Source organism: Mytilus galloprovincialis, chromosome 4 (assembly GCF_965363235.1).
Source record: "Mytilus galloprovincialis chromosome 4, xbMytGall1.hap1.1, whole genome shotgun sequence".
NCBI classification, from domain to species: domain Eukaryota; kingdom Metazoa; phylum Mollusca; class Bivalvia; order Mytilida; family Mytilidae; genus Mytilus; species Mytilus galloprovincialis.
The window spans coordinates 12,866,632-12,881,778 of record NC_134841.1 but is presented as its reverse complement, the minus strand read 5'-3'; the positions used below and the strand labels follow the sequence as shown (position 1 = coordinate 12,881,778).

General features: G+C 31.0%; 1 protein-coding gene across 2 annotated transcripts; it reads left to right on the top strand.

Annotated features, from left to right (window-relative positions):
- Window positions 1-110: 110 nt before the first annotated feature.
- On the top strand, window positions 111-10,054 carry LOC143071390 (ubiquitin-conjugating enzyme E2 R2-like). Of its 2 annotated transcripts, XR_012976891.1 has the most exons (6): window positions 111-410; window positions 2,105-2,191; window positions 2,721-2,818; window positions 3,451-3,585; window positions 5,041-9,230; window positions 9,305-10,054. XR_012976891.1 is itself a non-coding variant. In XM_076245647.1 (5 exons), exons 1-5 carry the CDS (start codon window positions 234-236, stop codon window positions 5,261-5,263), a joined length of 720 nt encoding a protein of 239 aa, XP_076101762.1. In that variant the 5' UTR covers window positions 111-233; the 3' UTR covers window positions 5,264-10,054. The 2 variants fall into 2 exon arrangements, 1 of the variants encoding a protein (XP_076101762.1); XM_076245647.1 differs by having other exon boundaries at window positions 5,041-10,054.
- Window positions 10,055-15,147: the final 5,093 nt, after the last annotated feature.

Here is a 15,147-nt window from a genome sequence, read left to right as displayed (position 1 = left end):
AAACTCTACATTTTGTTTAGAAATAAAAAGATTAAAACAATTTGCTCCAAATTAATGAAATGTTTATCTTTAAGATCTGTCTTTGTCGTAAAATCTCTAAATTCTCATTCGTGACGTCATTCCATCGCCATATTGCAGAAACAAAACACAAAGAACAACACAAAGAAATTTAACATAAATTTCATTTCCTGGTCTTCATTTTAGCTCATCCTGATATTTAACTGACAGTAGACATGGCAGTGAGTCCCATTGGAGGGGCTGTAAAAGCTCTCCAGTTGGAGCTGAAGAAAATTCAAGAGGAGCCAGTAGAGGGTTTTCGAGTAAATCTAATCAATGATGAAAATCTATTTGAATGGGAAGTCGCTATCTTCGGACCTCCTGGTACATTGTATGAAGGTGGTTATTTCAAGGTAATTTACCATGGATACGCACAGTCTTTAAATAAAGGAATTTATTTACACAGGATCAATCCACACATTAGCCTTAGCCTTAGGACTCTGGTCAAAACAGTAACATAAACAAATACCAAGCATGATGATATGAGACGGGTGCTTACATGTTTTATGTTCCTCAAGAGCTTATGATAGGTATTGAATGTTACAATTGGATTTTTGACAGTTTGAATGTCCTGTCATCATGCTTTTTGAAAATTAATTTTTATACCCCCACAAGCAGTTGACTTAAAGAGGAAATCCTGGATAGTCCATCACTGTATTGGATACCTAAACTACACAAGTATGACATGTGTCCTAACAAACAACAGTATTTTGCTGGATCTTCCCATGGCCAGTACTCCACAAAACCCCTTTTTAAACATGCTAAATTATTTAACATGAATTTTATCACCGACACAAATTTTGAGGCTGGAGGTTGAAATTCTTTCAAATTTGTATTACCATGATTATATATAATTACTTCCCTTCACAAAGAGATTTTTTTTACTTTTCTATCATGAAATAAGGATTTTCTGGGGAGAATTAAGGATTATTCATTTTTTGAAGGGAATTCTTTATTAGGACTTTATTTTTGGACCAACATGTACATGACCAATCAAAGCCGGGTTTCAAAGTTATTGTGAAACTGCCTATTCTGGAGGTGGCATGAGTCGGATGTTGATACTAAAAAATTCAAAAGATCTTTTAAAGCAAATACCATCATCATGATCATGATTATCTAAAACTCTTTTATCTTGCATTTAGTATTAAAACATTTTACTTTTCTACACTTTACACAAATATTCCCCATTCCGAACTAAAAGACAAATTAAAAAAGTTGGTAATGCTTTGTTTCATAAAAAAGAATTGCCAACTCTTTCAGGACCACATCCCCTAATCAAGTCTTGAGCATGAAGACTGTAGAAATCTGACTATTGTTAAATGCTTTTTTAAAAAGGCACATACATGTACATGTACAATGTACTTGTATGAAATTTCCTAATGATTATCCATACAATTTTAATTGTGTTTTTTTCCCAGGCACATAATTATGAAGTTTTCTAATTATTCTATAAATGATTATCCATGCAACATGTACATGTACAATGTTAAATGTGTTTTTTTTTCCAGGCACATACATTTGTAATTGTGACATCTAAATATGTAAGAAGTTTCATTATGATTATCCATACAATGTTAAAAGGTTTTTTTTCAGGGACATATGAAGTTTCAAAATGATTGTACAGTGTACATGTATATCCATACAATGTTAAATGTTTTTTTTCCGCGACACATAAATGTATGAAGTTTCCTAATAATTATAATATCCATACAATGTTAAATTGTTTTTTACAGGCACATATGAAGTTTCCTTATAATGATTATCCATACAACTGTACAATGTAACGTTTATAATGTTTTTTTCCTAGGCACATATGAAGTTTCCTATTGATTATCCATACAATGTTAAATACTTTTTTTCCCAGGCACATATATATATGAAGTTTCCTTATAATGATTATCCATACAATATTAAATGTTTTATTTTCAAGGCACACATGAAGTTTCCTTATAATGATTATCCATACAATGTTAAATTTTTTATTTTCGAGGCACATATGAAGTTTCCTAATGATTATCCATACAATGTTAAATAATTTATTTTCAAGGCACATATGAAGTTTCCTAATGATTATCCATACAATCCACCAAGTGTAAAGTTCATTTCCAAGATGTGGCATCCCAACGTATATGAGGTAAATACTATTCTTTAAGTTTTGTAGGATTTCATGTGTGAATAATATGTTTAATATTTTCAATATATATTTATACATATAAATGATCATGTCCACCTTTTGTGTGTTAAATGAGCTTGAGAAATCATTCAAGATACTTTTAAAGAGGTAAATTTAATCTATGATCTTACACAGTTTCATAAAAAACAAAACTCAAAAAAAATTTGTGGACTTGCATCTGTCATCTTTATGACTTTTCTCATTTCCCCTGTCTTTTGTGTAACATCATTCATTGGAGATGACTTGATACCTATTAACATGATTAACATGATAAAACTTGCTGATTTGTTGATTGATATATATTTAACTTATGTTAATGGTTGTGGAGCTCCAGGCCTGATTCAGATACGAGAATACTATCTTAATGTATTATTATATTTAAATGTTAGAATTTTATTTGTTATTCATTAAAATATGATATGTTTGTAGAATGGTGATGAATGTTTATTTGTTTTTATTTGTTATTCATTAAAAGATGATATGTTTGTAGAATGGTGATGTATGTATATCTATCCTACACCCTCCAATTGACGATCCACAAAGTGGTGAATTACCTTCAGAAAGATGGAACCCTACACAAAATGTTAGGTAAAGTGTTCATCAGGACTTACGTAACATTAATTAGCAACAACGTTCATGTATAAACAAAAAAAATGATATTTTAATTACTTGATTAACTCTTGCCTTTGATATCATAACTAGTTTCTTTTTACTATGTACATATTACATGTATCTAACCATGAGAAGATTTTTTAAGGAAATTTCATGCTTTGTTTATTTATTTTGCCTAAATTATGTAAATTTTGTTAATTTTCTACAGACATATGCATTGTATCAAAGTTCCAACTTTCATAATATATATATATGGATTTACCCTACATGAATTTATCAAGCTTCATACACACAATTTTAAATAATGAATCACATGTTTACAGCTGACATAATTAACGATCAGAGAAGATATGAAAACATGCATTCTATTTCGATGCAATGCAATGTTAATCATGTTAATACTGATTTTTGAACAGTTATACTACATACACATGTACATACACAATTAGTTATATATACTACCTCTGCATCAAGTGTGAAACTATATTACTCAACATAAGACAGTTAATTGTGAGTAACAACAAATATTGTATATATAAGTAGCGTTACTGCGATGTTCATCAGATTAGTATAAACTTTGTCTTACATGTCGACATTTATTTTGGCAGAACAATCCTACTTAGTATTATATCACTTCTCAACGAGCCAAATACATTCTCTCCAGCAAATGTTGATGCTTCTGTCATGTTCAGAAAATTCAAGGATTCCAAAGGACGAGATAAAGAATATGAGAATATAATCAGGTAACCATGGTAACAGTAAACAAATGATATAGGTTTTACTGGCTTATTTTATATGTATATGTATGCAACATTAAACAGTGGGAATAAAATCTAATTAGATATTACTGGTTCATTTTATATGTATATGTATGCAACATTAAACTGATAACAGTGGGAATAAAATCTAATTAGATATATCTAGGATTGTTACAAGGGTTACTTAGATAACAGTGGGAATAAAATCTAATTAGATATATCTAGGATTGTTACAAGGTTTACTTAGATAACAGTGGGAATAAAATCTAATTAGATATATCTAGGATTGTTACAAGGTTTACTTAGATAACAGTGGGAATAAAATCTAATTAGATATATCTAGGATTGTTACAAGGTTTACTTAGATAACAGTGGGAATAAAATCTAATTAGATATATCTAGGATTGTTACAAGGTTTACTTAGATAACAGTGGGAATAAAATCTAATTAGATATATCTAGGATTGTTACAAGGTTTACTTAGATAACAGTGGGAATAAAATCTAATTAGATATATCTTTTACTTAGATAACAGTGGGAATAAAATCTAATTAGATATATCTACGATTGTTACAAGGTTTACTTAGATAACAGTGGGAATAAAATCTAATTAGATATATCTAGGATTGTTACAAGGTTTACTTAGATAACAGTGGGAATAAAATCTAATTAGATATATCTAGGATTGTTACAAGGTTTACTTAGATAACAGTGGGAATAAAATCTAATTAGATATATCTAGGATTGTTACAAGGTTTACTTAGATAACAGTGGGAATAAAATCTAATTAGATATATCTAGGATTGTTACAAGGTTTACTTAGATAACAGTGGGAATCTAATTAGATATTTCTAGGATTGTTACAAGGTTTACTTAGATAACAGTGGGAATAAAATCTAATTAGATATATCTAGGATTGTTACAAGGTTTACTTAGATAACAGTGGGAATCTAATTAGATATATCTAGGATTGTTACAAGGTTTACTTAGATAACAGTGGGAATAAAATCTAATTAGATATATCTAGGATTGTTACAAGGTTTACTTAGATAACAGTGGGAATCTAATTAGATATATCTAGGATTGTTACAAGGTTTACTTACAACTGAAGGATGAGAAATGTCAGATAAGCGAGGATTTCTTTCATTTGATCTACAAAACTGGTACTTTATTGTTATTCTATTATTTAAGTCCTTGGTAGTATGTAATAATTTGCAAGCTTGTTGGTGTATTTAATATAAAATGAGGGGTTAAATTAAACAATATTCTTACAATATTTCATGAAAAATTGTCTTATAAAAGGACAGGAACAATTTTTGTTTAATGTTCTAAATTCACTTTCATATTGGCCACCTGAACCAAAATAATGCTTGTAAGATATATACAGTTTCTTTCATATTGCTGTTTCATGATTATTGAACAAAAAGTTGTTCTTATTCAGGAAACAAGTTCAAGATACAAAAAAGGATGCTGAAAGAGATGGGGTCACAGTTCCAACAACTCTACAGGAATATTGTGTTAGTATAAAACCTAAACCTCATGATGATGTAGACTTTTATGACGATGATGATTATGTAGGTGATGATGATGATGAGGATGATGATGAGGACGATGATTATTACGCAGAAGATGATGACGATTCCGGTAATGGTGGAGAATCTTGATATATTGATCATATTTGGAATTTGAATTTTGAGTGGATTAAATAATTGGATCATCCTTTTTAAAAGGAAGAATCGAGACAAAGCACCCTGTATTAACATTCAGGTTGGAGGAAGGCTTTTTCTTGGATGGCAGTAATTATTTACTTTGCTTTTAAAATACCATGAATACTACTAAAGTATTCAATATATATTCCTATATAAAAAAAACAAGATGATACTGTTTTACTCATTTAAAATATGTCGAGTATGATACTGTAAAAATTAATAATACTTATTTTGGCATGAAGTTTAAATTATGATAGATGAAAGCAGCTTCAAATGAAGTAACATAATAAAATGAATGATTTTCTTTACAACTTGTAGAACTGTATTTTAACGTTAGTTATTTAAGTAGAACACAATTTAGTCATTTATTTATAGTAAAGTCCCATTTAATTTTGTTTCTGTGATAGAATTATTATCAAAGTCAAAGAAAAATATTACTTATATGACTTAGTTGATACTGAACATTTGGTGATTTAAAAAAAAAATGAACAAAATGTAAAATATAAATTTATCTGTAAATATGGTAAATCTAATAGTAATTACCAATATGAGGATGTCCATTATCTCAACTCTCCTGTAATCTTTTTTTTTGCTGAGGGTTTTTCTGCTCCGGTTGAGCAATAGTTTTTAACTAGTACAGGTAATAGAGAGTGCTTATTAAATTACTAGGGCGGGGGAGCTGTGATAGAAAAAGTCAAACACCACAAATAACTGCAAACTTTTCACTCATATTCCATATCCTACATACATATTACTCAGAAATCATTGAACAATATGTCTATATTGACTTCTTTAAGTTTTTAAGAAATGATTGAATAATTTGAAAATAATGTTGACATTTTAAAGGTGCTTTTTTCGCTATATCTGATGAATGTCTGGCTATGGTCAGCATACATTGTACATGTGTGGTCAGGTTAACATATTTTGTTGATCAAAATCATGTTTTTCACAACTAACTGACAATGCAAGACAAATGTGTGTTATTTTCAAATACAAGTTTTTGAAATGAAAGCTCTACCATGTCATAGGTACAATATACCTTGTTATGACTGTACTTTTTGTTTAAGATATAAGTTAAAAAAGCCGAAATGAAAGTAAATGAGCTTTGATCAGCTCTGTATGTGTATTTTGAATGACAAATGAAAGAAATGTACTGAAGGGATATTGTCTACTCTGAGAGAAAAGTGAAATAGATTTTATGTTTTCAAATTAACCTGCTATATTAATTTATTGTATAAAAGAATTGATATGTTATAAACAGACCAGATAGATGATTTTTTGTTCAATTGAAAATAGATCTGATCATCTAACAGATTAGTTCATCTGTTATGCTTCTGTCGTTATAATTTAATAACTCAATTATTATTGAGTAGACAATATCCCTTAAGAATGTATGTTTGAACGTAGTTTTCAATTTAGACTTGTTTATATATACATGTATATACAGTGTTCCAGCTAGGCCGATTTCAGAGGGCGCGGCGCCCGCCCTTTTTCCGAGTGGCGCCCTGTGCCCTTTTTACAGTTTCCAGGGCGCCCTGCCTTTTTTTGAAGATCGATTGCATATTAAAATGCGTATTGATATGATACGCTAATTACTAAATTTTACCTGGGGAAAAGTTTATGACTTTTGTTTACGACCCCAAGCTAATCAATGGTTACAACTGGTGTCATAATCTGTTGTTATAGGTAATCCGTTTATCGGATGGGTCATTAATGATCATCAACATTAATTCGTTCAAATAGAATCGGTCAGTCGGCAATTATCTTTGAAGAAATGTGCATACAACAACTTGGGCACAATTTGCGATGTTTACCGTAGTTTCATGGAAGATACGTAATGACAGAAAGTTGGAAAACCATTATAAACTCGTTGAAGACATTGTTTTACTTGTTTTCTGTAAAATAAACAGAAAATTCAGACGTATTTGTCATTGACTGCCTTCATTTTTGATACGAAAATAACAAAATCGACCGCCATATTGTGATCATATTTACATCATATTTACGTACTGTTTATAATCCTCCAAAGAAGGAGCACACCCGAATAAAGAAAGATAACTCAATCTGATTTTTTTCCTAGCATTGAGTAACCCATTTACATATTCTAAAATGTGTCTCCATACTTCTTGCTTAAGAACATATATGTTTAGGTATTTATTTTGAGTTATGGGAAAAGTTAAAGAGGGTCTTAGTAGCAGTGTTGGTAGGGTGCCTTGGTAATCTTTTTCTGTATTCTTTATTTTTGATCCTATTTTTCACTGTTGCTTTATATCCTAAAACTGTGAATTTACTGAGCACAGCTGTTTTGTGCTGTATTGCCATCAAGCACTGCAGGGGTAGAAAGGTGAAACTGGTAAAATGTGGTAGACCATAGAAACAGTTTGAAACAGGTCTCCTTTCAAAACATACTGCATATAAAGTTCAACTTTGCCAAGCAATGATAAAAAAACTTGTGTGACAAGCTGCTTGACAAGTTTTTCAGCCTTAAAAGTAGAAAGATAGAGTTCTATATGGGCTAAAGATATTGTTCTTGTATAACCTGTGATTCAACAAATAAACACAAATGTTTGATTAACATCTTTTATTAAAATATGCCCTTTTCATATTATCATATCGCGCGTTAAATGCCCTTTTCAGGATTGGCACCCTGCCCTTTTGAAAACCTAGCTGGAACACTGATATACAACTCGTCTAAACATGTATATACTTTAGTCTTCATAGACATGTTAATGACATTCCTTAAGCAAGTTACATGTTACTTATATATAATTAACACAATTTCAAAGATTTCCAGTTGTTCATTTTTGAAAAGCATACAAAATCTTATAAACACTGTACTTTTATAGTTTATATGTTAAATAAATATCGCAATTTCCGATGAACAAATTATACACTTGACAAAACATTAAGTTTTAAAGACATAGAAAGATTTCATTTTTCATTCATTCCTCATAAAATTCAATTCTTACAAGATAAATTGAGGCATTGATTAATTTTCATAAATTCATATTTTTTGTCAAATATTAGTTTGAAAAGTTATTTGAAATTAGGGTGAATGATTCTCAAAGCTCATGTCTGGAGTTCTGTTTGTAAAATAAGGACCCATATATAGTATAAAAGCTTTTCTAAGTAGTTAACTATCTTTAAAAATACTGTTGAAAGTTCAATACCTGTTTTCAAGAGTTTATTCCGATTATGGAGGACTTTAAAAGCAGTTGCAAATTCTCAATGATATTTTTAAATGGTGTGTATATCAGAAAGAATGTCAAACCTTGTAACAAATTTGAAAATAAACGTATGACTGACACCTTTAAGGAAAATCATTATTTAGAATGAAAGTTTCTATCAGATGTTAGCCTAGCACATATTATATAATCAGGTTATGATGAGATGGAACAGTTTTATATTTTTCTTGTGTACCATCTTATGGTGAAATATCGTTAATTTCATTTTGTATTATATTTGTTTCTGGTGATCTATTACTGTATTAGATGTAACATGTAATGGTGTGTGTACATAGGTGTGTATTAATGAAATTTGGATGTTATAAATGAGTTGGATGTGTGCATGTAAAAAAAGTGTATGTGGTTTAATTAATTTATAGCTTATTTACCATTAGTTACTATATTTAATTGTCACTGGTGTTATTTGTTGAATTTTTTATTTGTTTGTTTATTTAATATTTTAATGTAAACCACCAATTTAAGTTCACTTTCCAGACTTTCTAAGTACATGCAATAACACTTTTGATGTAGTATTAGGAATGTGATACAGAGACCGGGAAGTCATTTACATAATAAGTCAGCTTTTCTTGAGAAAGTTTTAAATTACATTTTCATTTATTTTTTTCAATTTGATACTTTTAGAGTAACATAAGTAAGATCTTGAAAATGTGAAGTAAAATTTACATTGTCACCAGAAGGTCATTGTGAGGAGACATGTGATTCTTACACCAGAAGGTCATTGTGAGGAGACATGTGATTCTTACACCAGAAGGTCACTGTGAGGAGATATGTGATTCTTAAAAGGTAAAAAAAATATCTCAAAGAAAATAGCAAATTTAAGCTGCAAACTGGAACCAATAAAAAAGATATAAGGGAAAACAAATCTGAGCATGCTTATGAAAAGCATTTTAAAACTTGCTGTAAGAAATTATTAATAAAAGATTTATTTTTTTGAATTTTAATCTCAACTACCATGACTTCACTGTTTCTGGAAAACTTGGTATAACTTAAGACCAAACATGTATCACATTCCTTTAAATATATGTTAAAGGAATAATATAAGGGTTAAAACAAATTAATGCATTTCAAAATATTCAATCTTCATATTTTTGGGGAACACTTAATCAAAACATATAGCCCTTTATATGTCAATGTTTGTCTCCTGTTATTATTCTTACACTATTGAAAACAAATCCAGTTTTGAAATCTGAGACTAAAAAACATTGCAATTAAGTATGCTTGCTACAAATTTAGTAATTTTGCACTCCTATGTGAGATAGTGTGGGATTGATATAAAAAATATATCATTCATATTTTTTGTTCCACTTTGAATCTAAGCTGAAGATTTTTTTGCTTATCTGAATGCATTACTTGATACTTTGTGTCTGTATCCTTTCTTTCTGTTGAAAGTTTTTATATATATATTGATTTGGGATGAATGATGATGATGCAAAGTGGAAGTGTTTAAAAATGTCAAGTACATGTTAAAAATGGAAGTAATAAATTGTGAAATTTTTAATAATTTTGTTTTATGTTTATTTGTATCTTCAGTTAGTCTATGAAGCCAACATTAGTTTTTCTATCACTTGGTCTCAACAATTTGACAGCAAATTCTTCATAGATCATGTACTGTGGAGAACTATGAAACCATTGCTTTAATTTGGAAAAAAAAAATGTTGGTCTAACATCTGAATCATTTGATAGAACTTCCAATATCTAGATCTGTTAAGCATCATTCAAGCAGTGCCTGCATATATATATATATATATATATATATATATATATATATATATATATATATATATATATATGGACTATATATCTCATAGTTAACTTGATATTCCAGACCTTCAAATTCATTCTCTAAATATCATAATTTCCTTATTAGTGGGTTGCTGCTTACAAAGAAGTTTTGAACCAAGGGTTCCATTGGCTAAAGTTGAATTATGGAATATTTGTGTCACAGATGACCATAGATATGTTCCAATTGTAAGAACCAACCTCCTCTTTCTTAGATGTGACAGAATGAGACTTTTCACCCATTATATGATTACAATGGGCAACATGACAAGTGTCATTAGTGGATAAGATAATTACAATGGGCAACATGACAAGTGTCATTAGTGGATAAGATAATTACAATGGGCAACATGACAAGTATCATTAGTGGATAAGATAATTACAATGGGCAACATGACAAGTATCATTAGTGGATAAGATAATTACAATGGGCAACATGACAAGTGTCATTAGTGGATAAGATAATTACAATGGGCAACATGACAAGTATCATTAGTGGATAAGATAATTACAATGGGCAACATGACAAGTGTCATTAGTGGATAAGATAATTACAATGGGCAACATGACAAGTATCATTAGTGGATAAGATAATTACAATGGGCAACATGACAAGTATCATTAGTGGATAAGATACTTACGATGGGCAACATGACAAGTGTCATTAGTGGATAAGATAATTACAATGGGCAACATGACAAGTGTCATTAGTGGATAAGATAATTACAATGGGCAACATGACAAGTGTCATTAGTGGATCCTTCAACCCTACTAGAGCACATGAGATCACCCCTTTTCTCAGTGCTTAGAGTTCAAATACATGTATGTACTTGAAACCCCAAATCCAGTATTTTTTAAATCGGTTGAATTCTGAGTCTTGAGTATGATAATTTCACTTCAAATGTTGAAGGTCTCTGGTGGAATTTGTGTTTCTCAGTTTGCGTTGAAGTGATTTGTGGACTTGTTTATAGTTTTTCATCATCTTTTTTTTGCTATGGTGTTGTCAGTTTCTCTTTTTAAATTGTGAGTTTTTAAAAGTATCTTCCAACTCTTTTGAAGGATGGCTACTGTATAACTATATCTGTCTTCAAGTGTTTACCTGCCACCCAGGGGTGATTGATGAAAAAGATTCTGAGCATACTTCAGCCAGATGAACCTAATTATGGTAATCCAGCTCTTTATGGGGTAATGCAGCAGTATTGCATTCTTTGGTAGTGTTTGTCAATCTAATATGAGGCCAAAGGTTTTATGCTATGGATCTTTAGATATGACAAGTTTAAAATGAGATCGGATCAACCTTGGAGTACAAGGTATTGAAATCAAATATTTAAAATGATCCCTTGCAACAATGTATGAGATGCGGCATCATGAAATGATGTAAAAGTTAAACACTATAGGTTGCCATAGGGCCTTCAACAATGAGCAAAACCCATACAGCATGGTCAGAACTGTCAGATATTTAAGGCCCCGAAATAACAAATGTAAAGGATTGAAACAAAAAAAACTAATAACCTGATTAATGTACAAATCAATAAACGAAAAAACAAATATAATTTACAGAAACAAACAACTACCTCTGAATTACAGGCTTATACAGAATATGGCAAGGTTAAATTTAATGTGTGGGACAAACACTATCCCTTTTACCTGAGATGTTGGTGTAACAGCACAACATATGACTGTCTATTTAAGAATAAATGCACTGCAAGACACAATTTTGAATTCAGTCTACTTTTATACGACCGCAAAATTTTTGCCATCCTATATTGGTATGACGTTGGCATCGTCCGAAGACATTTGGTTTTTGCACTTTAACTTTAGTAAAAGTTAATAGAAATCTATGAAATTTAAACACAAGGTTTATGACAACAAAAGGAAGGTTAAGATTGATTTTGGAAGTTTTGGTCCCAACAGTTTAAGAATTAGGGGCCAAAAAAGGGTCCAATAAGCATTTTTCTTGGTTTTCGCACAATAACTCTAGTATAAGTAAATAGAAATCTATGAAATTTTAACACAAGGTTTATGACCACAAAAGGAAGGTTGGGATTGAATTTGGGAGTTTTGGTAACAGTTTAGGAATTAGGGGCTAAAAAAGGGCCCAAATAAGCATTTTTTTTGGTTTTCGCACAATAACTGTAGTATAAGTAAATAGAAATCTATGAAATTTAAACACAAGGTTTATGACCACAAAAGGAAGGTTGGGATTGATTTTGGGAGTTTTGGTTCCAACAGTTTAGGAATTAGGGGCTAAAAAAGGGCCCAAATAAGCATTTTTTTGGTTTTCGCACAATAATTGTAGTACATATAAGTAAATAGAAATCTATGAAATTTAAACACAAGGTTTATGACCACAAAAGGAAGGTTGGGATTGCTTTTGGGAGGTTTGGTTCCAACAGTTTAGGAATTAGGGGCCAAAAGGGTTCAAAATTAAACTTTGTTTGATTTCATCAAAAATTGAACTATGGGGGTTCATTGATATGCCGAATCTAACTGTGTATTTAGATTCTATATTTTTTGGTCCTGTTTTCAAATTGTACTACATTAAGGTCCAAAGGGTCCAAAATTAAACTTAGTTTGATTTTGACAAAAATTGAATTCATGGGGTTCTTTGATATGCTGAATCTAAACATGTACTTAGTTTTTTTATTATGGGCCCAGTTTTCAAGTTGGTCAAAATTGGGATCCAAAATTACTTTTGTTTGATTTCAACAAAAATTGAATATATGGGGTTCTTCGATATGCTGAATCTAACCATGTATTTAGATTTATGATATTTGGGCCCGGTTATCAAATTGGTCCCTAGTGAGGTCTAAAGGGTCCAAAAGTGAACTTAATTTGATTTCATCAAAAATTGAATTCTTTGGGTTCTTTGACATGCTGAATCTAACCATGTATTTAGATTTTGGATATTGGAATACCACAAAGGGGATGGAAAGAATTGTCTTTGGGAGTTATGGCTCAAACCGTTAAGGAATAAGGTGCAACTAGAGGCTCTAAAGAGCCGGTGTCGCTCACCTTGGTCTATGTGAATACTAAACAAAGGACACAGATGGATTCAAGACAAAATTGTGGTTTGGTGATGGTGATGTGTTTGTAGATCTCACTTTACTGAACATTCTTGCTGCTTACAATTATCTCTATCTATAATGAACTTGACCCAGTAGTTACAGTGGAAAATGTTAGTAAAATTTTACAAATTTTGTGAAAATTGTTAAAAATATGACTATATAAAGGGCAATAACTCCTTAGGGGTCAATTGACCATTTTGGTCATGTTGACTTCTTTTTAGGTCTTACTTTGCTGTACATTATTGCTGTTTACAGTTTATCTCTATCTATAATAATATTCAAGATAATAACCAAAAACAGCAACATTTCCTTAAAATTACCAATTCAGGGGCAGCAACCCAACAACAGGTTGTCTGATTCATTTGAAAATTTCAGGGCAGATAGATCTTGACCCGATAATTTTTTTTACCCATGTCAGATTTGCTCTAAATGCTTTGGTTTTTGAGTTATAAGCCAAAAACTGCATTTTACCCCTATGTTCTATTTTTAGGCGTGGCGGCCATCTTGGTTAGTTGGCCGGGTCATAGGACACATTTTTTAAAACTAGATACCCCAATGATGATTGTGGCCAAGTCTGGATTAATTTGGCCCAGTAGTTTCAGAGGAGAAGATTTTTGTAAAAGATTAAGATTTACGAAAAATGGTTAAAAATTGACTATAAAGGACAATAATTCCTAAAGGGGTCAACTGACCATTTCGGTCATGTTGACTTATTTGTAAATCTTACTTTGCTGAACATTATTGCTGTTTACAGTTTATCTCTATCTATAATAATATTCAAGATAATAACCAAAAACAGTAAAATTTCCTTAAAATTACCAATTCAGGGGCAGCAACCCAACAACAGGTTGTCCGATTCATCTGAAAATTTCAGGGCAGATAGATTTTGACCTGATGAACAATTTTACCCCCATGTCAGATTTGCTCTAAATGCTTTGGTTTTTGAGTTATAAGCCAAAAACTGCATTTTACCCCCATGTTCTATTTTTTGCCATGGCGGCCATCTTGGTTTGTTGACCGGGTCACCGGACACATTTTTAAAACTAGATACCCCAATGATGATTGTGGCCATGTTTGGTTTAATTTGGCCCAGTAGTTTCAGAGGAGAAGATTTTTCTAAAAGTTAACGCAGGACGACGACGGACGACGACGGACGACGAAGGACGCCAAATGATGAGAAAAGCTCACTTGGCCCTTCAGGCCAGGTGAGCTAAAAAAGGGGGGAAAAGGGTTTCCAGGTTAATGAACAATTACTTAAGTGCAAAACATAATTTAAAAGCAGTGTAAGGTTGGTAATTGAAACTCATTTGAATATCTCACCTAAACTGCTTTTAAATTATGTATATTTGAAATTTGCCGAAAACTTTATTATTAATAAATTCCATTGGAAATTTGCCAAGAACTTTAGTTTGTCTTTACAAGTGGAAAAATAGAAGATTTTTTTCGTTTCTGTTCTCTTAACTTAAGTTTGTCTCAACTAAATTTAATGAAATGATTATATAATTCTAAGTACCTCTAAACTCAGTTCAAGTTCAATTTTTGGCAGCTTCACTTTTACAGTTCTTGAGTTATGTCCCTTTTTAAAGTTATATGCTAGTGGGGGCATCATCTGTGTCCCTTTGGACACATTCCCCATTTATAGAAGTTACTATAAATTAAAGTTAATTTTAACCATGACATTTTATATTTTAATATTTTATGATGTATTCAAATGAGTAGTTATTGTTGCAAACTCCATTAGAAATTT